General features: G+C 45.1%; 2 protein-coding genes across 5 annotated transcripts in view; one reads left to right on the top strand and one right to left on the bottom strand.

Annotated features, from left to right (window-relative positions):
- The window catches only part of TOP2B (DNA topoisomerase II beta), a 58,430-nt gene extending 52,713 nt beyond the window's left edge, over nt 1-5,717 (top strand). For both annotated transcript variants that reach the window (XM_032860978.1, XM_032860977.1), the window contains exons 34-36: nt 2,390-2,512; nt 4,262-4,353; nt 5,224-5,717. In XM_032860978.1, the coding sequence (XP_032716869.1) occupies nt 2,390-2,512; nt 4,262-4,353; nt 5,224-5,391 (383 nt within the window). In that variant the 3' untranslated portion in view covers nt 5,392-5,717. The remainder of the gene's footprint in view (nt 1-2,389; nt 2,513-4,261; nt 4,354-5,223) is intronic.
- A 550-nt stretch (nt 5,718-6,267) lies between these two features.
- The window catches only part of RARB (retinoic acid receptor beta), a 162,724-nt gene continuing 146,084 nt past the window's right edge, over nt 6,268-22,907 (bottom strand). For all 3 annotated transcript variants that reach the window (XM_032860980.1, XM_032860982.1, XM_032860981.1), the window contains exons 5-8: nt 20,088-20,264; nt 10,243-10,447; nt 9,249-9,407; nt 6,268-7,248 (exon numbers count right to left, since the gene is read on the bottom strand). In XM_032860980.1, the coding sequence (XP_032716871.1) occupies nt 7,052-7,248; nt 9,249-9,407; nt 10,243-10,447; nt 20,088-20,264 (738 nt within the window). In that variant the 3' untranslated portion in view covers nt 6,268-7,051. The remainder of the gene's footprint in view (nt 7,249-9,248; nt 9,408-10,242; nt 10,448-20,087; nt 20,265-22,907) is intronic.

Below are 22,907 nucleotides of genomic sequence, written 5' to 3'. Positions count from 1 at the left end.
TTTTCTAACCATATGGGGTAATTATTAAAATGTGTATAAGATCTCATTCTAAAGCTGTTGTAATTATAAAATAATCCCATACATTGGTACTGAAGATAACTTTCTAGTAAGGTCTCCTGTAGTTGTTAGGTTGTAAAATAGATTAAAATTTTGTCTTGCTAGTAGGCGGTGTTAATCTATGTAGGTCGTATCTTAATACCTCATTTGGGATGATTGGTCAGTTCAGTTGAGGTTCTTTTTGTGTCCTGTAGCTTCATTCTTATCCACAACCTTAGGTTGTCCATAAATACAAGTTGATTTGACTTAATTAATGAATCTGTTATTAGTACCAAGGTACATACTCCTGGTATTTTTGAAGGAGGTTAGTATTAGTGCTTTGTGTTTAAAAAGGTAAGTGTTCCTTACACAGCAAGTAAATAAACATACAGTATGGACTATCTTTTCAGTACCTTAAAAATGTAAAACACATAGTACCATTGTAGACACAGACATGTATTAGATATATCAGAACAACAAAAATCCCGACTTAATTTTGATTGCACTAGGACCCTGGTAAGAAATTAACTAATGAGCTACAGGAGCTTCTCTGGCCAACACATCAGGTACTCTGCCCATAGCACTTCAGTACACCAGGATCTATATTTCTTTGCATTAGGACTTTCTGTTACTATGTTGGAATGTTCATATTTCCCACCCCAGCCACCCTTTACCAGTGAGTGAGAAAAGCTGGTTTGCAAATACATTAGTGCTTTTGCCTCTCGGGTAGTCTAACTCTGGGATATGTGTTTTACAGTGACTCAGGGATTGCTTATGGTAACAGAGAAGCTCAGAGATAAGCCCTCAGAGGGATGACAGGTTTCTGTCTTCACATCTCATTTTTTAACTTATTTTTAACTTCCCAAATAAGTACTTGTACTTGAGTCTCTGCTTTGCTTCTGGGGAACTCAAACCGAGACAGGCCCTACTTTCCCTTCCTGCATCTTTTTTTAAAATTGTCTTCATGTGAGCATTTTGTAACCACCCTAAAAACCTGGGAGCTGTATTACTTCTTTGAACATATCAACCTGTTTCCTTCATCAAGCTCCTCTACTTCTCTTTAACCTAATGAGTTAGAGTATTAACTAAAAGGCTAGCATACACCACCTGTCCTATTTGCTTATTTCACCAGTAGTTGAACTAGCCTTATGTCTGTGCATGGGTGATCCCTGTGTGAAATAGTTGAAGCCCTCAGTTTTCCTCTAGCCTCTTCTAAAACTACAGTTCCCACAAAATACCACTTCAAGAAGAGGATGCATTCCATCCCTCTGGGAGGTCATCTATATTAACTCCAAATTACATATATTACTGTACAAGTTAAATTCTGTAGCTCCAGTGGATTATAGCAAAAAGCTCATAGTACTCAGATATCTGACTTGAATTTGCGTGGTAGAGTTTTAAGTGCTGCCTAACACTGCAAGCCTGCAAACTCTAATGAAGAAAAAAGGTAGTTTCTGGAACACGGCTATATCATGCCTATACTTGTGCTAGAAACTGCCTGCCATGTGGGTCTGGTGGTACATTTAGTCATAAGGACTTAGGGGGAAGCCACAAAATCTGTGGCTACCACTACCACCTGCTGTTCGAATGAGGGGCCTTCACCCTAGCATCTCAGATTGGGCCTAGGAATACATTTCCATATAATTAGCCTGTTTGTTTGTTTGTTTTAAATAGAAAAGTCTGGTTAATGTAATGCTTTTTTTCTTCCCCCAAAGTAGGTTTTCCTAATCACACAAGTAAATACTGATTTATCACAGTTTTCTCAGACTGTAAATCTGAAAAGAAGGTCTATTTTAAAAACAAAATTCATAAAAACGAAGGCCTTTGGGTTTATTTTGTACTTACCTGGAATCTTCATATTTTTTTCCATATAAAAGTGCCCATGTCTGGATTTCAGCTTTTGGGTGGAAGTGAATCAGCTTCTGTTCATGGTATTTAAGGGCCCTATAAAAATGTGTGTGTGTGTTTTCCTCTAAAACATTTTAGAAGTTAGGACTTAATGTGATTATACTTGAATTGTAATTAATGTCAAATATGTTACTTTTTTGTCATGACTATCCTATAGTTTTACTACTACTTTTAAAAAGTTACTGCTTGGTTCACTATAATGGCGTTTGCTTAAAATAAGCTCAGTTGAAATATCAAAAGACAAATTTTTCATAATAAAACATTTTGTCATCTATGAGAGATTATTTGCCTTTACGCTGGCACCAAGTGAAAGAAACCATTTTGTTATTTAAGGCTACTCAATTTCATATCAGCAGTAGGAAATTCCATTGTTACAGGATTCACTGAGTGTGGTTTGTTGGTAAATATATTACATTGATTTATGAAATGGAAATTTGCTTACTAGGAAAACCATCTTCAGATACAACTGCTAAGCCCAAGAGAGCCCCTAAACAGAAGAAAGTAGAGCCTATCAACTCTGATTCAGATTCAGAATTTGGCATTCCAAAGAAGACTACACCCCTAAAAGGTAAGGATTATGTTACCCTGATTTATGCCATGTGGAAAAAAGAGTCTCTTCTACTCATTGAATTTAGAGGGACTGTGTACCTATTTTTTTTTTTTAAGATTTTATTTATTTATTTGACAGACAGAAATCACAAGTAGGCAGAGAGGCAGGCACAGAGAGAGGGGGAGCCAGGCTCCCTGCTGAGCAGAGAGACCGATTTGGGGCTCGATCCCAGGACCCTGGGATCATGACCTGAGCCGAAGGCAGAGGCTTTAACCCACTGAGCCACCCAGGCACCCCCCCTATTTTGTTTTAAATTGCTTTCCTTCTCAATAAGCAATGTGTCTAAGAATCAGTGCTGAATTAAAGTCCAAAGGAAGTCTAGTACTTTATTTTATAAATCAGGGAATTGAGAGTCAAAGAGGTTAAGTAAACAACTTGCACAGCTAAGAATGGTTCAAAGAACCTCCATCCCAGGCTGACTGTGTCATTAAAGTCAGATGAGGGCTCCCATCCAACTAGAGAGTGACTCTCATTAGAGCTAGGACTTGGAGATGAGCTCTTTGCTCATCTAGGAAATGGAATTCTTATACTCAGGGACCTGTAAGGTCACCAGTATCAGTTTTCCCTGGTACCCCCTCTTTTTCTCCAGAATCTAGAAAGTCTTCAAAGGTGCTTTTTATAAAATATATGTTTAAGACATAATTTTTTTTTTTAAGGGTTGCTGCTCAACCTTCTAGCCAGTCGACAGATATTACCAGATATTAAGGTGGTGGTTGGGATAAGGAGATAAACAGACCTACATGGAAAGAAGGGAGAATAGGGGAAAAAAGAAACGGTGACTGAGGCGGTCATTATGTATGGTGTGCATGGTTGGAAACTTTGACAGATTCACAAGTGGCATTTCATCGATTCATTTGATAAACATCCCAAGGTCATTTAGGCTATCTTTACTAGTACAATCTGGTTAGTCATAGCTCTTAAGGAATTTTTTTAAAATTTAGAATTGCACTTTAGTTCCATTTTCTTTTTCAGTGGTATCTGGCATCACTGTAGGATGGAGACTATTTTGTTACCATTTGCATGTTACCTTTCCCCCTTCTTGCAATGAGAAAGAGGTTAGGTAGATGGCAAAAAAAATAAAAATAAATAAAAATAAATAACAGTAATAAGCGGTGTGTGGTACTTCGGAGTCTGAGAAGGAACATGGATTTGACCAATTATTACATGATTAATACTGGGGGTTTATTCTAAGACTGTACACCTTAGAATAGTTGTTACTAATGTATGGTAAGTAAAATTTTGAGTACACATTCAAACATAAAATTTGTACTAATGTATTACTTTTTAGTAATTCAGTTTATAATTTTAAAGGTACTAGTCTATGACAAATTAGAAACTAATTTTTTATTTTTTTTAAATCACAAGTTAAAAAGCACTCTTCGAAGACATTTTCTTTTCAGGCACAAGGACTACATCTTTAAAATGCCAGTATTTTCTCTTGTGTATCAGAGACTTGGTCATTAAAATTTGTCACCAGGACCTTCCCACTAGTTTTAAATGTATTTGTGAAATACTCTTTAGTCATATCATCCCAGAACTGAAATGATGCTGCCAAAACATTTTTACCTCGTTTATATTTAGAGAACAGGATTGCAGTACTGATTGGGGCATGACAAAGAAGTGAAGTGTAATGTTGTGGCATGTATTTGTTATATTGCACTTAACCTTGGGAGGAAAAAAAAATAAAAACCTTTACGTTATTTTAAGGTAAAGGCCGAGGGGCAAAGAAAAGGAAAGCATCTGGCTCTGAAAATGAAGGTGATTATAACCCTGGCAGGAAAACATCCAAAACAAGCAAGGTAATTAGGAGGACCTTTTTAATGCATTGTTTTATGATCTATAACTGGCTTAGTTGGCTTATTACTGTAAATGTCTTTTAACAGCTTTAAACCTAGCCTGTCTGATACATAGGTTTTGTATATGGTTAAAGAATTATCCAAGTATAAAATCCATATAATCTGGATTATTCCTTGGATAAAAGTATGGCATAAATTAGCCTACTTACTTAAGAATCTGTTTCATCCAGTGAGCTGTAGAAGTTATCTGCTACCTGTCTGAAATACTATTTTTCAGTCCAAATAAAGGCAATTTCTTTTTAACTAGGATTTACTTGGCCTAGTTTGATTTTTCTCTTTTTTAACTTGAATTCATTTGACTATGGCTAATTTTCAGTCTTTTTAGGGTAACAGAAAAACCTCAAATATCCACCTTTTCTCTCTCTTCCTCTCAGAACTTAAAAATACAAACAGAGATTTTAGCTTTCCGCTGCTCTCCACCTTGAACTTTCTCCACGCAGTCATCGTCCATGCCTCTTGTCCATCTTGATGATGACTCCCTGATTTTTATACAGGGTGTACTCTGTATTGCACATAAGTCTTATTTTCCTTTCATGAATTGATAGGTACTTACAAATAATTTATATTATCTCAACACTGCATATGCTTGGCAATACAGATGTTCAGAAAAAGTAGGAGACCACCAAGGTGGCTGATTATTAGATTTATTTTTATAAAGGGGAAAAAGGATTAGATAACTGGTTGTACACTTTGGTCAGCATTACAACTCTGATTTTAGTGACCTCATTATTTGCAATATTTTTCAAATGTAAGTGAAGTGTAAGGAATAATAATTCATTTTAACACTTTTTTTTTTTTTTTTAACCTGTCTAGAAACTGAAGAAAACCTCTTTTGATCAGGATTCAGATGTGGACATCTTCCCATCAGACTTCACTTCTGAACCACCTTCTCTGCCACGGACCGGTAGGGCTAGGAAAGAAGTAAAATATTTTGCAGAGTCTGATGAAGAAGAAGATGTTGATTTTGCAATGTTTAATTAAGTGCCCAAAGAGCACAGAAACATTTTTCAACAGATAAATTGTGTTTGTCCTTTTGTCTTTTCTGTCTCAGACTTTTGTACATCTGGCTTATTTTAATGTGATGATGTAATTGATGGTTTTTTATTATTGTGGTAGGCCTTTTAACATTTTGTTCTTACACATACAGTTTTATGCTCTTTTTTACTCATTGAAATGTCATGTACTGTCTGATTGGCTTGTAGACTTGTTATAGACTGCCGTGCATTAGCACAGATTTTAATTGTCATGGTTGCAGACTACAGACCTGCTTTTTGAAATGAAATTTAAACATTAAAAATGGAACTGTGTACTCTGTGTCTTTACTAAAGATGAAAGTGTAGTAAAAGCTCCCATACACTTTTAAAATAAATATATTTTATTCTTTGCCAGGAGACTCCATGGAAAAAGGTAAACAGTATATGAACATAGAAAGCATTGTTAAACAATCTCAATGTACAAACAGAGCCAGTGAAAGTACATCACAGACTTGCTAATATATCAAAAAAAAAAAAAATTCCACTAGTGCTTAAATGAGAACTAAGAAGCTGACACTTGTATCTGTTAACCACTCTACCACAGCTTTCACTCTGCTTCATAGTGATCGAACAAGGTCAAAGGATGCAGATTCTCTGTCCATACCTTTGGGAGTTCATATTAGCCTCTGGGCATCAAGGAGGCTAGAAAAAACCCCTCCGTAGCAGGCAGGCATCAGAAAGGACACTGGAGTTACATGGTATGGGTGGTAGACCATGAAATTTCCCTAATGGCTTGTGAATAGGTAAACAAAAAACTTATTAACACTGAAAAGTGTTTCTGCCTTGGAGGCTACCATTACTGTAAAAATGTATCTTTTTTAAAAAAAATTGTGTAGTTATGTCATTAAGTAATAAACCACTGTTAAAGTGACATTAACAATCGAACAAATGACATCTGATTAACTGAACTGGCAGTTACACTGATACAGAATTCTCTTCTGCTAGTGCAGTGAATTTGTATCTTTTTACTGGGCAACATGAAATAGAAGACGCAGTTTGAGAGCGTCAAAAAGAGCAAGGACAAGCTTCCATACTAACTAAATTAGAATTATCTCTAGCTTTATCTTGTCATACTGTACAACAGTCCCCTTTCCTTACCTTGATGTCCTGATTGCTCTGTGAAAGCAAGACAGTTATTTTTTTTGAGCCTTTCTTAGCTGGACACGTATGGTAGTCTGTTTCACAACCTTGGTGTCTTGGTTATTCCGAGTATGCAAGGCAATAGGAAAGCACCAAACATACAAATAGAAAGAACAGAGCCATACTTCTCTGTATGTACAAAGTCTTCAGAAACTTAACCGGGGTAAATCATTTTGACTGGGTCTTTGCCATGCAATCTTGAGTGTTCAAAGAGGAAAATAGAAGCTTTTAACTAGTTTCTGGTTGCATGAAATGGCTGATTTTTAGAATTGAAAAAGTTTGTATTTCTAGGTAAGTTAGACAGTGAAGAGTATATATTGATACATATGAAAACTTCTTGGTCCTTCTTGAGTTTTAATATATTTTCAGTCCAAAAACTAAGCAGCAGTAAAAATGTTTTTTTTCCTTGCATTTTAAATCCTGGAACTGAAGGTACTAGGGAATGTTTGAAGTAGCTGCAAAGTGTCTTATTGCACCAGTGGTGACTGACTGACACCGCTGTTGTCCACTGAGCTGGGTGAGGTGCTGGGACTGTGCTCCACTGGGTTCCCACTTGAACTTGGGGTCAAGGGTTCATGTCCTTCAGAATTCTCCAGCATTTCCTGAATGAGAGGTGGCATTGATCCAGGAATTTCCATTTTCAAGGTAATTACACGTTCTGCACCTTTTAAAGAGAAATAATAAAATCCAGTAGAGATAGGGAGTTAAGCTGAGTAACTCGGGATCAACTTTCATCGACTTTAGAAACGGTGGAGACTGTGCTACCAGTGCCTCCCAGACGCTGTCCTGATTTTTTTTTTCCCTTGAAAGCCCTCATAATTTGAGTATTTTTATTTTATGTACAATGTGTTGGCGTTAAGGTAGGTATCTTGGGTGACCCACTCAAGGAAGTTCACTTAATCCAACTTAATGAAGCCTATATCCTTCACGTACTGACGGAAACACAGGTGGCACATATTGAGACATTTCCGGGTCAGATCGTGCCAGTTGGAGCAGACACGGCCAGAACGAGAACCCTGGCCAGATCTCGGAGAGGCAGTCCTGATTTTACGACATTTAAATATTTTTTACTTCATCTCTGGGAAAACAACGCAGATGCGGCAACTTGCTTAAACTTGAGGATTCCATGCCTGAGTCAGTTTCAGGAAAGGTTAGCAGGATATATTTATTTAACATAACTTACAAAGAAGCTCCTGATAAATGACCAGAAAGAGCATATCTTAAAATAAGACCGTTGTCAAGGATACCAGTTACCCATGAATGAAGGAAGTGATTTAAGTAATAAATGTGTGGTGATTATCAAGTAGATGTAGCACTGCACGGTCTAGCACAGTAGGCACCAGCCACATGTGGCATTTTAAATTTAAATTCGTTAAAATAAATACAATTAGGAAAAACTGCCTCAATTGTATTAGCCACTTTTTAAGTGCTCAAGAGCCACGTGTGGCTAGTGGCTACTTGTATTGGACATTGCAGGTTATACAATATTTCCATAATCACAGTAAATTCTATTAGCATTGATCTAGCTAGATATAGAGAATGACAGTATTAAGTTAAACAGCCTCATGAATTTTAAAGTCAAAGACCTCACGATTATAATGGCCAAGCACTGGTATCTGCTATTTGCAAATAGTCTTAATCCCATGCTAGGGATGAACTCAGAATGGCTCACTGAGAAAACCTCTCAGGAGATGCTAGGAATTGAGACTCCTTGTCAAACAAGTTTACCATGTTTTTAAGGCACTTTCTGAAATAGAGCATTTGTTCCTTGGCTCAGCCAAGTCTTCAGGGACAGAGCACACTTGGTATCAGGGAAAGCTACGGAGTTTTCTCTCTGAAAAAAGAAAAACTCCACTCTAACACTCAACTGTCCTCTGGCTCTAGGCATTTCTGTAATTGCTCAAGTTGCCACACAGACTGAAAATCACTAAGCAAGAAATATTTATGCCTCTCAGAAAGGCAACAATTCCTTTGCTGAGAAGCGTGCAGAAGTCAATCTGCCTATACACAAGAGAGTGATGGCAACTCTGATTTGAGAGAGAAACTTCACCAGTAACAGTTGCCCTAAGTATTACTCATTTTCCTGAGGTTTGGATGGTCAGGAAAAACTGCAGTCAAGTTTATGTCAACCAGAGCATGTGTGGAAAGGAATGAAATGCATTAAATTAGAAAACTGAAAAGGCTGTCAATACCTTCTCTTGAAAATAGTTTTTCTAGGGGCATGTGGGTGGCTCGGCTGGTTAAGTGTCCAACTCAGTTTCAGCTCAGGTCGTGATCTCAGAGTCCTTGAATCCAGGCCCTTGTAGGACTCTATGCTCAGCGGGGAGTCTGCTTGGCATTCTCTCTCTTCCTCTCCCTCAGCCCCTTCCTCTGCCTGCGCGCCTGCTCTCTCTCCACTCTCTAATAAATCAATCTTAAAAAACAAAACACCAATTTTTCTATCCAGTCACCTGAATTAAAAACTCAATCTCTTAAGATCATTGAATAGGATAAGAGGTTTTTAAGGGTGAATACTATTCCTTTTGATTTCCATCAGAAATAAATTCCAGAACAAAAACAGAAAAGCAGCTATTGTCAAGCATCCTGAATGAAAACATTGTTAAAAAAAGAAAAAAAAAAGGTCAGGACCACTTCATGAATAAAATGGAGACTCTAAAGACATACCTTTAGCACTGATGCTGCGGAGGTCTGTGATTTTCATTAAGATCTTTGGAAACATGTGAGGCTTGCTGGGTCGTCTCTTTCTGATATAAATTTTTAGTGCTTCCAGCAGTGGTTCTTGTAGCTTATCTACTTTTGTTGGTTCCTCAAGGTCCTGGCGGTCTAGATAGCAGGAAGAAAGTTTTAAACAGTTAGTATCAGGACAGAAAGAGTTCCGCACTCGCCAGGAGAGAGGGCTGCCGCCCATTTCCCGTTCTTGTTTCCTTGGCCCTAGTACATTATGACTTAATCTGATGATTCAGTCACATACCAGTTTGAAGATTCGTGCAAATGTTTTAAGCAGTGATACTTGAAAATGTCCCTCTTGCTGTTAAAAAGCACATTTTCATTACTAGTAGCTTTGTTCCAGGGAGAAAATTACTTCTTGTGACCAGGAGATGTCACTACTGAACTGAATTCAACCAAACCTTGAGCAGCTGGATGGTTTTAAAAGCAAGGTAAATAGGCCCCGTAATTAAAGCCATTACTTTTTAACCACTTAGGATTCAATGTCCTGTGAGCCAGTAGGGGTCAGTACAAAGAAGAAAGCCATATTTTATGCCAGTCCTTTAAGAGTTAGGGGTGGGGGGGGGGGGGCGAGACAACCCAGTGACTTGTAGTCCAAGCCACTACATTCACAAACGGCACAAGGAAGTCCCTTGCATTATCATTAAAATGTTCTTAGGCAATTTATTTTACAATAGTCTGATCCTGCCTTGGAAAAAACCGGTAGCAATTGGAGAAATATCATTTTGGTATTTCAGAGCAAAAGGATCCCAAATATCTTCATTTAATTTGCAATATGGAAAAACACAACAAACCCCTAGCATGCATGCCTGGCTATTTATTCACATGTCTTTCTCCATGCAAAATTACTCCAAAATGGAGATAGGAATTTCCCATAAATTACAAGTTGTTCTTCATGGAATCTCATGAGGGTTTTCTAGGTAGTTGGTACCTCCACAGATTAAGCAGATGGCACTGAGAAGGCCTGTTTCTGTGTCATCCATTTCCAAAGGCAGGAGCTGGTTGGCAAAGGTGAACACAAGGTCAGTCAGAGGACCAAATCCAGCATTGTGCATCTGAGTTCGATTTAGGGTAAGGCCATCTGAAAATGTCATGGTGTCTTGTTCTGGGGTGTACCTGGTGCAAATTCTAAGAATCTGGAAGGAAGAAGAAAAAAAAAAAACCATATTCGATGGGTCATCAAAGCCAGCCTGTCCTTATGGCATCAATCTAGCTGGGAAGGAAGATGAAGATTTCCAAGGAGCTCTCACATCACGTGAGGCACACTGCCCGCCTTCTGGATGTGGAATGTCTTCTGCAGCCCTTTCATTGAAAGAGTATAGAAGCCAAAATATGGGCTAACATTATTTAGGGAATAATAAACAGGACACAAGAAATTTTAAGAAATATTTGTGCTAAAAGTAATTCATTTGACTCAAATAAACATTCACTGAGTACCTACTTATGTCCCAGGCACTATGCCAGGTGCTGGGGAATAAAAAGATTTTTTTCTTCAGAGCTTACAGTCTACAAAAAAAAAAAGGCACTATCTACCATTTATGAAATGCTGAGTATATGTCAAGTGTTAAACATGCCCTACGTTCAAGCTTTCAAACACTTTAGCAAGTGAATATTATTCCTATTTTACAGATGAGGGACCGAAGCTCAGCGTGGCTCAGTCATAAGCCCCATGTCAAGCAGTTCCCACGTGGCTGGGTTTGATGCCAACCCAGGTTGGGCCTCTCTCCACAATGCCTCTGATCACACAGCTCCCAGCAGCTCCAATATGAGGAGCAGGAGTGGAACTGCAAAGAGGAGAGCTCGGACGCAGCCAGAAGGAGATCAAGGGCAGATTCACAGAGAAGAGGAGGCATTTCTACCAAGCCCAGAAATCTGGTTGGGATTTCTGTAGGTAAGAAGCCCGGGCCGTGATGCCAGTCTTCCAGTTCCACCCGGCATGCCCCTGATAGAAAACTCTGCTGTGGCCACACCCGCTACCAGGAAGTCGCCTGCTTGGCGCTGTGGGCCTTTGGGCCTCACTCAGCATGGCCAACTCCAAAACCCCCTCGTGTAGCTATGTCGTCACTGCAGCTGGCGTTCCCACTGCCCTCTCAGCCCACACCGCCGGCAAGGAGCTCCATGGACACAGAGCACTCATCCGCCCAGAAGCGTATTTCTGTACCGATCACCGTGAGGGGCCTTTCTGGCAGCCACGTGTCTACCTTTGACTTTTCCTTCTATAAAAGCCTTAGAGCTGTGTGAAGTAGACAAATTTATTCTGTCTGGACAGGAGTGGATAACCCGGTAGGCTAACAGTGCTGTTTTTTCCAGATGCTTGTGCTCTGTATGACTGGGTGTAGTCACCTCAGTGTCAACAAAGAGGAGGACAGATGTGATCAGAAAGGTCTGCGATCTTCCCGTGACAGGGCCCTGTGCGGAGGGGGTAGCCCTCTGACGAAGCCACAAGACTCCGAGCTACAAGGGAAGTCCCTGTAGAAGAGCCCCCTCCCCACTCTCCATATTCCCACCAGGACTCCTACTGCAAGAACCAGGTCAAATCTTTTTGTGCTGGGCGTTCGGGGCAAAGACACTGCCCCTGCCCAAAACCATCCTATAGGACTGGCTAAGTGACCACATGAGCCAGGGGGCAGGGCTGGCGCACTGGAAAGGTCGCCTGTTCTTGGGTCCTTGCTCTGGTGTTCTCCGAACCTCCAACCCATGGGGCTAGGAACCAGCCCTCCTCCTACATGCTGGACTCCAGTGTGAACTTGGACGAGAGTATAAAGATGTCCTGTAAAGTGAGGCCATGGGACATCTGCTACATCTGCTGATGGAAAAAAAAAAAAAAGCCTGACCCCAATGTCTTCTTGGTTAGAAGAATATCTCCTGAGAGGAGAAGGGGGAATGATGAGCGCTCTGTCCTCTAACATATGAGAGCTAATGTTTTATTCATCAGTGCCTACATGCTGGGGACTGTGCTAAGTGTTTTAACATATTACCTAATTCTCCTATCAACTCGTAACTTTGGTCATCCCATTTTACAGATAGGGAAACAAAGGCAAATAGCTTGTCCTCGGTCACATAACTGCTAAGTGGCATGATCTGCTCCAGGCGATCGGTCCCTAGCATTTAAGTGCTACCCTATGCTATGCTCTTCATCTCTGCCTCCCAGCAGCCTCCATCCTCTTCCTGCCACTCTCCATCCCCCGCTGCCTAAGGTGAAATGACATCCAGCCAGCATTAATTCGGATATTAGCCTCATTTGTCTCCTTGGCTCGCTGCCTTAGTGCAGTGCACAACCTGGACGGTTATGCATGGTGACCTACCTGGTACACAGAAGCGCGTGGCCTTGGAAATGGAAAATTGGGCAAAGCTCACTTCAGGTGAGGGGGCATGATCTAAATCAGGACACATCCTCAAACTTAACATTCCTATTATGTGATCAAGTGGCAAGTGAACGGGAAAGCAACTGAACGTGAGTTGTTCCTAAAATGTTAACAAAGATTCCTCTTCGCTGGATGGGTGGCCGTTTTTGCCTCTCAGGTATTTGCCCAGGGACCTCTCTGAGCCCATCCCCCATTTCCTCTGGGTCCCCAACTGAATGACCAGTTGCACGTCATCTTGGTAGCTGAGGGGTTATGAAGTCCATTCTCGATGTCAGAGCAGCAAAGGAACCGAGAGGCCCCTGCTCATAAGCCTTAGTTCCCCTGAAAGCCCCAGGAGTAAAAGCCCCAGATCACCCAAGTGCTGATGCCGGGACAGAATGCAGGACTCCTAGCCCCAGCCCAGGGCCCCTTCAAACCACCTGGAGGAGCATAAGGAGAGATGCCTGCGTAGGGACGGGTCCCGTGATGGGCAGAGTCAGAAGCTCAGTATTTATGGGCTCAAAATCTCCAGACACATTTCCAGTTTGGAATCAAATAGGTACTAAATAAGTCTTTGCAGCTGTAGCAGGCTGCCTAGAAGTGAGTGCACTAGATCTGTCCCTGCGAGAATGAAGGAAACCAGGATTTGCTGGAAAGGAACGGAAGAAGACCAAGATTTAGGCATTTGCAAGCTGTCAACAGCTCAGTTAGAAATCCAAGTCTGCACTGGAGCGCACAAATGTCTCTTTTGAACGATTCTAGTCTGAAGGGTGCCCCTCCTCAAAAGCGGGAAAATGTCTGGATTCTAATGAAGCATTTAAACTCTGTTCTGTGGCCTCTCTCCCTAGAAAGTTCAAAACCCAAACCAAGTATTAACGGGCTGTCCAGAGGGGAAGGCCCATAGCCTGAGATGAGAGAATGGTCAATGTCTTCTTTTACCAGGGGAGCCTGCGCTCTCCCCCTGCCCAGGCTGGACCCAGTGGGCAGCAGGCTTCCTCCTCAACCACGCAGCCAGGACCGCCTCTGGAGAGGAACCAAGGAGTTTCCGTTCGTTCAAGTCAAACCCCAGTGGCAACTGCCAAGTGCTTCACCAGTATTAAAACGCCCTTTGTTTGAAACAGGGTATTGCATCTGGACTGGGGAGCACGCGGGCCCCATGAGTTGGGCAAAAATAGCGCAGGCGAGGCTGACTCACGCAAGGAGGGCCCTGCTGGATGGCACCAGGCTCTGCTGATCAGCAATCCTGACACTCCTCGGAGGGAGGACCCTCAGCCCTCCTGCCTTCAGCAAGGACAGGTGCGTACTGTTCCACTACCTTTGGGGTCCCCCCTGGGAGGATCTGAGCATGTGGGATCGCAGGCACAGATAGAGAGACCTGTCGCCTTCTCTCTCTAATTCAAACCACCCTCACCTCTCCTCTGGGGATTCTGGCCTCCGCTTCTGCTCTCCCAGCGAGAGCATGCTGTTCAAAATCGCCACCAGAGGGGACCTCGCCCTTGCTTAAAATCCCTCCAGTGGCTTCGAACTGTTCTAGATCTGTGACATTTAGACTTCTTCCTCTGTGGCCTCTACCTATCCCATCACGGCTCCTTTCCCCTTGCTCCTTAACTTCTGCCCATTTCGGTCTTTCTAAATATCTAGCAAGTCAATGTCACAGCAAAGCGTCTGCACTTGCTGTCCCCTCTGCCTTTGATGCTTTTCCCTTGATCTTCAGCATTCTTCCTACTCAGCTCAGTTCAAACGTCACATCCTCAGAAAGCACAGTGAACACGCTTCCTAAGACCCATTACTTTCTATCCTATCACCCACTTTTGTTTGAAATAGGAAATAAAACTGTTTTAAAACTGAGGTATAGCATGTGTAGTGGCTTTAAAAAGGCTCACATATTCTTTGCTTCTACTCTATTTAAGGAGCAAAGCTTCATTCCTCTCCCCTTGAGTGTGGGCAGGACCCGGTGACTCGATTCTCACATAGAATCCAAGGGAAGCAACAGGTGTGACTCTGGAGAGTAAGTCATAGGAGGCGAGGCACCATGGATGACTCCTTTCAACTCTCTTGCATCTCATTTTGGGGGAAGCTGGCTGACACATCATGGAAAGGTCCATGGGGCAAGAAACTGGGCCCTCCTCCCAACAACCAGCACTAGCTTGCCAGGCACCTATTAGGAACCCCCAGAAGCAGCCCTTCTGTCCCGATAAGCCTTAGGAGGATGAAACCCCTGCCAGTGTCTGGCCAGCAAGGTTCTGAGTGACCCGATCCAAAAGCACCCAGCTCAGTCAGTTCCTAACCCACGGGGCCCCGGGAGATAGTAATGCTCATCACTTAACACTGCTAAGTTTCATGGCAACTTGATATACGGCAATGGATAACGAGCCCAACGTACTGGCCTTGAGCTGTGCTCGCGGCTCAAGTGTACCGGGGACTGTTTCCCCCTCAGGTACACGCCTGTGGAACTGCCACTCAGATCGAGACACAAAGAGTTCCAGCTCATCTGGGCTCCCGTGGCCCCTCGAGATCCAATCCATCCCCCGCTGCATGTCCCTCCCCCCTCCAAATAACTTATTTTGACCTTGATTCCTGCAGACTAGTTTTGCCTGTCCTTGAACTTGAGGTAAAGGGAATCACACTGCACATTCCCTCTCGTGTCCGGCCTTTATGAACTCGGGAGTCACAGCTGAGATTCCCCATGGGAGCAGGTGAAGCTGTGGTTCTTTTTCACTGCTGGGTAGTATTCCAGCCCCCCACCCCCTGACCCCCCGGCTCCCCAGCCCGGCCTGCTGTCTTCTCCCTGGTGTGCCGTCCCTCTCTAGGCCGGCTGACTACCACCGCGCCCAGAAGACGGGCCTGCTCTTAACCTGCCCTGCTTGCTGCTCTGTCTCAGGGCATCTGGGCTGCAGAGCCCGCACAGCAGGTGGCTAATGAACAGCTGTTCAATTATTAACGAAGCAGATTCCCTCATCGGAAATCTCTCCCACCTTGTAACCCCCTGAGCGGGGCAACTGGGGATTTCTGAGTCCCTAGGCAAAGGAGCAAAGCTCAAGTGGCTCATGCATCTCGGGCCATGCACTGTATCTGGTGAGTCGTGGGGAGATCCTGATCTGGTCTGACAATCCCCAGTTCACGCAGCTTCCACACGGCAGAGCTGGGATCTGAACCCAGGGAGTCTGGCTCCAGAGCCTGCCTCCCTCACCCCACACTGACTGCCTCACAGTGACTTCCGGTGACAACCAGGGTGACCGTTCTGCACCCAGGGGCAAGAAGGCTGGGTTTCAGAGAGACACGGGACCTCCTCACGCCCGCACGGAGGCCGAGGGCGATGCTGCAGCCCAGCTCAGGCTGTGGGCTCCGAGGCAGAGCCAGCTCCTCTTCAGGCTGGGTCTGGTCTCTGCTGAGCCTCCGGAAGGGGGAGGATGGGTTCACGCGGGAATGGCCCTCCACGGCTATAGAGCCGCATGGTCCCCAGAACCTCAGGAGCCACAAATCATGTCCTGAAGTCACACGGGGCAGTCCCTTCTGCGTCACCAGAACAAGGTGCGCTGCCCCTGGTGTGGGAATGTTTCCTCAGGGCAGTGGGGGCAGCGGGAACCCAGGAAGGCCCCCAGGGACCCTCAGGGAAGCCCTCACGCTACCTCACGCTGGAACCCGCCCAGATGCAACACTCCGAAGGTGGCCCATGTTCTGGAATTCCAATTTTGATCTCTCATTCATTTGCTCATCCATTCATTCCCAAATAGTCACCTTCTCACTGTTCCTCAGCCTGCCAGAGCCTCCCTGCCTAAGGGCCTTTGAACTACATTCTATAGGTCGCTCTCCCTCGTACACCTCCCTGAGTACTGTCTTTTACTGTTCTAGCTCTTTCTGTCCTTTCATTCAGGTCTCTTCAAAGGTCACCTGCTTCTCTAAACACACAACTCATGCCCACCTCAGTCACGCTCCTGGACTTGATCCTGCCCCTATTTTTCTTTGCGGCCCATCGGATCCTGCCTATTCATCTGCTTATTCTCCATCTATCCCCCGTCGAAGGGCAGCTACATGAGAGTAGGCATTTTTGTCTGTCTTGTTCACTGCCGTGTCATCAGAGCCTAGAACAGTGCCTGGCACACAGCGGGTCCTGAGTGAATATTTGTAAAAGGGAGAGCAGAGAGGGAAGGAGGTCAGCAGGGAAGAGCAAACAGAAGGTCAGACAGCCCCAAGTATTGTTTTTTATGATTTTTAAGGTGAGAGAGACTTGATTCAATTACCTGCACAGAAGAAGCAGCTGGGGCAAGAGAAGAAACAGGATAGGGAAGATAAAGGAGAGTCCGCAAGAAGGAGAACGTGAGCACAGGTGAGGGGACCACTCTTGGGGGGTTCCTTTCTTGTCCTGACCACAAACCTGGGGTGCCACAGCTCTGGGATGAGGGATGGAACGCAAACTTCTACGCACAATGGTTTTGAAGATTTGGCCCATCTTAAGAGAGACCTTGCAGCTACTTGACCCCTGTGGGAAATCATGAATCCTAGCTCTGAGGGAAGCCTGGCTGTGGACTCCACACCGAAGGGTCCCTACCCAGGCAGACGCCAGGACCGGAAATCCCTCTGGAGGGTGGTGTGGAGAGGCTAAGGGGCATGCTTTCCCCTCTGGACAGCCCCAGCAGGCACTGCGCACTCGGGAGCAAAGGCCTCTCTCAGACCACACACAATGTGTGGTGCTAGGCCAGAGCTGCCGACCCCTGGGACAACTCTATCTTTCCCTTCTAGGGGCTGACAGCAACTTCAGCCTGTTTCTATCCGTCTGTCTTTCTAGTGTGTCTGTCTCGCTCTATCCCTACATCAGTGGCTTTGATAAGAAGATTCTTCTAAATGGGTCAGCGAGCTGATATTCTCATCCGAAAGATGCTCTTTGAAGCTGTGCATTTTTCAGGCTCTTGTGATTAACTGCCTTTGCTACAAATTCTTGGAAATGAGCTCTTATCTGGGGCCAAATAAGTACTCCTTCTGCTTCATCTCATAAGACTGGACGTCTCTGCCCTTCCCTGAGTAGGGATTTTCCCTCTTGCGCCTACTGCATCCCAGCCCCAGCCCCTCAGTCCAATGAAGCCAGGACACAGTGGTTGAAAGAGTTTTCTGATTCCTGTCTCAGGGTCCGGAATTGTCTCCATGTGCTTTTGACAGCTTTGTCCCTGATCCCAACACCGCTATCTACTACCCATTCATGCTTACACCCATGACTGTATTTAAGCCTGTTTAAAGAATTACTTTAGTCAATGCCTTATTGATTTGTATTCCTGTTGTACAGATAGGTAAACTCAGACTGGGAAAGGTTAACTCGACCAAGATCACAGAAATTGGTCTTGTTCTACCCAATTCCACCAAGAGGCCAAGCACTGCTTCTTGGATCCATGGGCAACCCAGAGGAGTGCTTGGGTTTCACTGTAAACGTGGGATGTAGAAAGACAGCTGGAGGTTGTGGGGGGATTTAAAGGGGGGGGTCTAAGCCCCCCTGACCATGAAAGTATGGGGTGTTGAGAAAACAAGATGCTTCTTTGGAGGATCGCAAAGGCTCCTTCTTGTTTCATCTTTCCCAAAGGGCTGGAGTTGAAGGAACCCCACATGGTCACCACTTGGCAGCCAGACAAGAGGAGGACTAAGAAACAAGTGAAGAACCAAAGTCAGAGCCCAAACGTCAGGAAGGTTCCAGGCCCTGCCGGGTGGCCACGTCATACAAGGAGTCAGAATTCCACCATGTGGCCTGGTGCAGACCCCGACCTGCTGGTGCCACCTCATGGTCCCCTCAGCCACTCTGGACCTCTGGGGCACCTCTCACCATGTGCTGGTAATCCAGTCTCTACTCATATCCTGGGGGGGTCTAGAGGCTTAGGTGAAACTCACTTGAGTGCTACACTTGAAGCACTCGTGAGGAAAGGGTAAGAAAGCGCAGGCTTTGCTGTGAATTATTCTAGTAGCTCATTATTAACATTGTCACGGATTTGTTCAGGGGGCCTCTATTAATCTCTGGTGGTCCTATGCCCAGGGCCCACCTAACACCATCCCCTGTTTATGCCTCTAATCCTTTCATGGCTTTTGGGATAGAAATATGTGGGTCTTGGGGTTTGGTTCCAGCATTCACCTGACCTGGGTGACTCACCCAGTCTCTAGCTCCTCATCTGTACAATGGGCTGAATCTCCATCCCCCAACCAGCTCAGTGAGCTGTGGGAGGCTCAAGTGAGCTGAGGTTTGCAGATGCTATGGGGTGTGGGCAGGTGACAGGTGAATGCTGCTTTGAGGTTTCATTTTTTTCTAAATGTCCCTGGGTTCATCCCAGATCCTCTGATTTTATGAGATGAAAAAAAATATTTTATATATATATATTTTATATATGTATATATATATAATATATATATATTCTCAGGATTCCTGGCACATGTAGGTTACTGAGCAACCATTACCACTCCTAAGATCCAACCAGTGAGCGGAAAGACACATAAACATTCAAGCTCCCTGCACAACTGCCTCATACGGGGTCCTCTCTCCTCCTGAGCAGGACTGTGTGTTTAATTAGAGTGAGTAACTCTATTTGCTTTGCAGAACTGTTTATACCCAAAGCTATGAAAGATGTAATAAAGAGAAAAATCTACGCTTTTAAAGCACCACAAAAGCTAATTTTACTTTCTTTATTTTCTGATGCATCACCGGGGTCAGCTTCCCCTCCCACGTCCTCCAGGGGCCCATCAGTACAGACCAGCTCCCACCCCAAGGCAGGGTACATCCCTGTCACCTCTAATGGGAGCTGCCTCCCCATCACGGAAACCAACCCAGCCAGAATTAATCACACCATCCCTGAAGCCCCAACCAGGGAGAGGGAGGGAAGGCATCCGGCCAGTAGACCCGCAGAGGACAAGGTGTGACAGCGTCCTTACCCTCTCTAGGGCCCCTAGAAGCCCCAGTGTGAGAACAGAAGAGGGGAGAGAGGCACCAGGAATCCATTCCCTTTGCACAGATAGGGACAGTGAGTCCAGGAAAGGAAATTATTTTCCCGAGGCCTCTGACAGAGGTGGTATAAGATCAGAGGGCAGAACCAGGGTACCGTGAGCCAACTCCTGTGGGTTTAGCTCGGAGAAGCCTGATGGCCTTTCAAAGATCTACAGGACTGGCCTGCGGAAGGGGTTTTGGGGGAGCAAGCAAGGCTGTGACCGAGACAGGCCGGATCCTGCTCCAAGGCCATGCAGTGGGGGTTCTCACACCAGGTCGAGAAGGGACGAGGTTCAGCCCAAGTCCTGGGCATCCCTGAGCCTCTGGCAGTGGAACGGCGGTTCAGGCAGGGAGGACGGGCTTGGCAAATGATGCAAGTGGCTGGAGGAGGCTGGAAGACCGAAGCCTCTGGAGGTCTTCCAAGTACCCGGTCTACTTCCCCTGCCCCACCCCCGACTAAGAGCTCAGAAGGGCACATACCAGAATGTCCAGGCAGGCAGCCTTCAGCAGGGTGATTTGGTCTGCAATGGTCAAGCCGGTGAAGCCTGGCAGACGTTTAGCAAACTCCACAATCTTAATAATGCACTTGGTGGCCAGTTCACTGAACTTGTCCCAGAGGCCCAGGTCCAGTCGGACTCGATGGTCAGCACTGGAATTCTAAGAGGGAGAGAAAACACTGTAAGGGGGAGTTTCTGGAAAGCTTGACAGGAGACGAGGAACTCGCTGCATTTTCTATGAATGCACTAATACTTCGGTCTTGACCAGGGAGCTTCTTGCTGGGGTCGCTGGGTGCTTAGCCTGGATTCTTCTGAAGGTGCTCCATATCCTATCTCTGAACCACCGGGTTGTCAAGTAGCAGATAAAGGGGGTTTCTCTTTATGTGATTATTCCAACTAATACATGAAGGAATGATAGAATAAGGAGCCACCATTTTAGAATTAATGGCTCTAGGCACTGATGATCAGTGATTGCTACAATCTTAAAAAGAGGCAATGTCATGGAATCACACTCACCCACCTTTGAAATAGTCAAAGCAGGATAAGAGTGTGCCTCTAGATTGAATTACGGAAATCCGGGAGACATGGGAACGTGGTAAGTTACACCACAGGGGATGCAACTGTCCTCATCCAGAATGCTACAGCCTTCATCACACCAATAAACTGGTCTCTTCAACGAACACATTGTAAGAACTGGAAAGAGAAACCTGTAGACTAAAAGCGACTCAACCTAGATGCTTATTAACCTGTAAATGGAGAAATCCATGGCTCCCCACCCAACGGAATGCTGGCCAAGGGAAACAGCAAAAAAAACATGACCCAGGCCACAACACCAAGGAGCCTCAGAAGCATCACTCCAAGTGGAAGGTGGCAGATACGAAAGCCTGCACACAGAAGGACTCCATGAACAGGACATTCTGAAAAGAGCAAAACTACAGGAAGAGAGAGCAGATCAGTGGGACAGAGGCACAGGAGGGGACTAAAAAAAAAAAAAAAAAAAAAATAGGAGACTTAATTACAAGGTGTAGACCTTATCTGAATTCTGTTTCAAATAAACTAAAGAACCTGACACACGTAAGAGAAGTGGGAATGTGAGATATTACGGTGTTTGAGATGCGAATTTCCTGTAATGAAAACATTGCTGTTTTCAGTGTTGACAGAAGGTCACATCATTGAGAACATCAACATATTTACAGGCCCAATAACATGTTTGTAATTTACTTCCAAAGACTATATGATGAGGAGAGTGTCGATGGTGGCTGGAGGATGAAACAAGGCTGGCTGGGGAGCGATCCCGGTGGTCACTATTCTATCCTCTCTGCTTCCACAATAAGTTCAAAATCATTTATAACAAAGATAAAAGGTGAGACAGGGACAGTGTGAATGAAACAAAAGGTTACAACGACAGCAACAGAGTACGGCGTCCCTTAGTGACCTCAGACCTATGATGGTCACATGCATGTTTCCTGGTTGCCCCTGGTCCCAGCGCTGGGCGCCCCATGACATGTGCAGTGTGATGACAAGTGACTTGCAGAGGGGGCTGCCAGCCAGGGGGGGCTGCCGGGATAACATGGCTGCTCCTCCGGGGAGCCCCGGCCCTCTCATCCCTCAGCAGCTTTAATCCTGGAACCCAAGGGCCAGGTTCCTGCAGGAGCCCCTGGCTTCTGGGAGCCACAGAATAAATCAGGGGAACAGATTTCAGTCCAACTACAGCCCTCTACTGGCTGGACCCCTCCATCCATTTGCATACTCCTACATTCACTTATTTGCCAGCCTCTCCCCTCCATCCCTGTTCCATGAAGGCCTCTTGCCCCACCTGCATGCAGCTAGGGGCTGGAGCATCACAGCTGAGCACATCACACATGCTTCCAGCCCTGGCAAGCTGACAGCCTGGCAGGGAGAGCACCTGCTGCTCTCTGGGACTTGCCACGGACGACCCTGTCCAGGCCCCCACTCTGGACCCAACCCAACCCCACCCAGCAAAGAAGGGATTAGCGATTCCTAGGTTCATCTTAAGACAGAGAAAAGCCAACTCAGAGAAGTGAGCTAACTTGCCATTGAGGGGTCGGAAGCAGGTCCCAGGTCTACCAGATCCCCAGCTGACAGGTATGCCCTCCCATAAGCAGTGCCTCAGTCTCCCCATCTGTAAAGAGGGATATGTGCCACGCACCCTCAAAGGCTGCAGGGGAGAGGAAGCGTGTTCCCGGTGTACTACTGGTGCCGGGTGTGTTCTGGGGGTTCGGTCAGCATTGGATCCCTTTCCACAGCACCCTTACCTGCCCACGGCACCGCCAAAGGGTTCAGACAACAGCAGTGACCATCTTCTCTTCTGTCCTCCCGAGCAGAGGGAGCATGGCCAGCAAAGTCCCCATTCTGGTCCCCACTCCATGGCCCATTACCTGCCTCAACCTAGCCTTCCCCATTTAATCAGTAAGGAGGATGTTCAGTGTACACAGCAGATAGGACACCACTAAGAACTTGCTGGAAATTACTGAAGGTCTCAGCTTTTGGTGAGGACTACACTACAACATACCTTGGAAAGTGGTTTTGTGCGGGTTTTTGTTTTCTTTTTCTCCTTCTCTGATCTCCAGAGCAGAATCTCTGGTGTGAAAACAGTTGAATGACTGTCCTGCATTCTTGCCATTGTGCCATCCTTCTCTCCTGCCTCTGGAGTCGTTTGGAGGACGGCTCCTCCCTCCCTCTGAGCCCGTGGGGTTTGGGCAGGGCTGCCTAACTCCCTTAAGCACAAGGAGGGTGCTTGGCTCTGGTCTTCATAATCACAACAGGCCCTCCTCTTGGCCAC

This window comes from Lontra canadensis, unplaced genomic scaffold, assembly GCF_010015895.1.
Source record: "Lontra canadensis isolate GAN:19392208 unplaced genomic scaffold, GSC_riverotter_1.0 scaffold20, whole genome shotgun sequence".
Classification (NCBI taxonomy): Eukaryota; Metazoa; Chordata; class Mammalia; order Carnivora; family Mustelidae; genus Lontra; species Lontra canadensis.
Note: the sequence above shows the minus strand (reverse complement) of the source record. Positions and strands in the feature narration are given on the sequence as shown.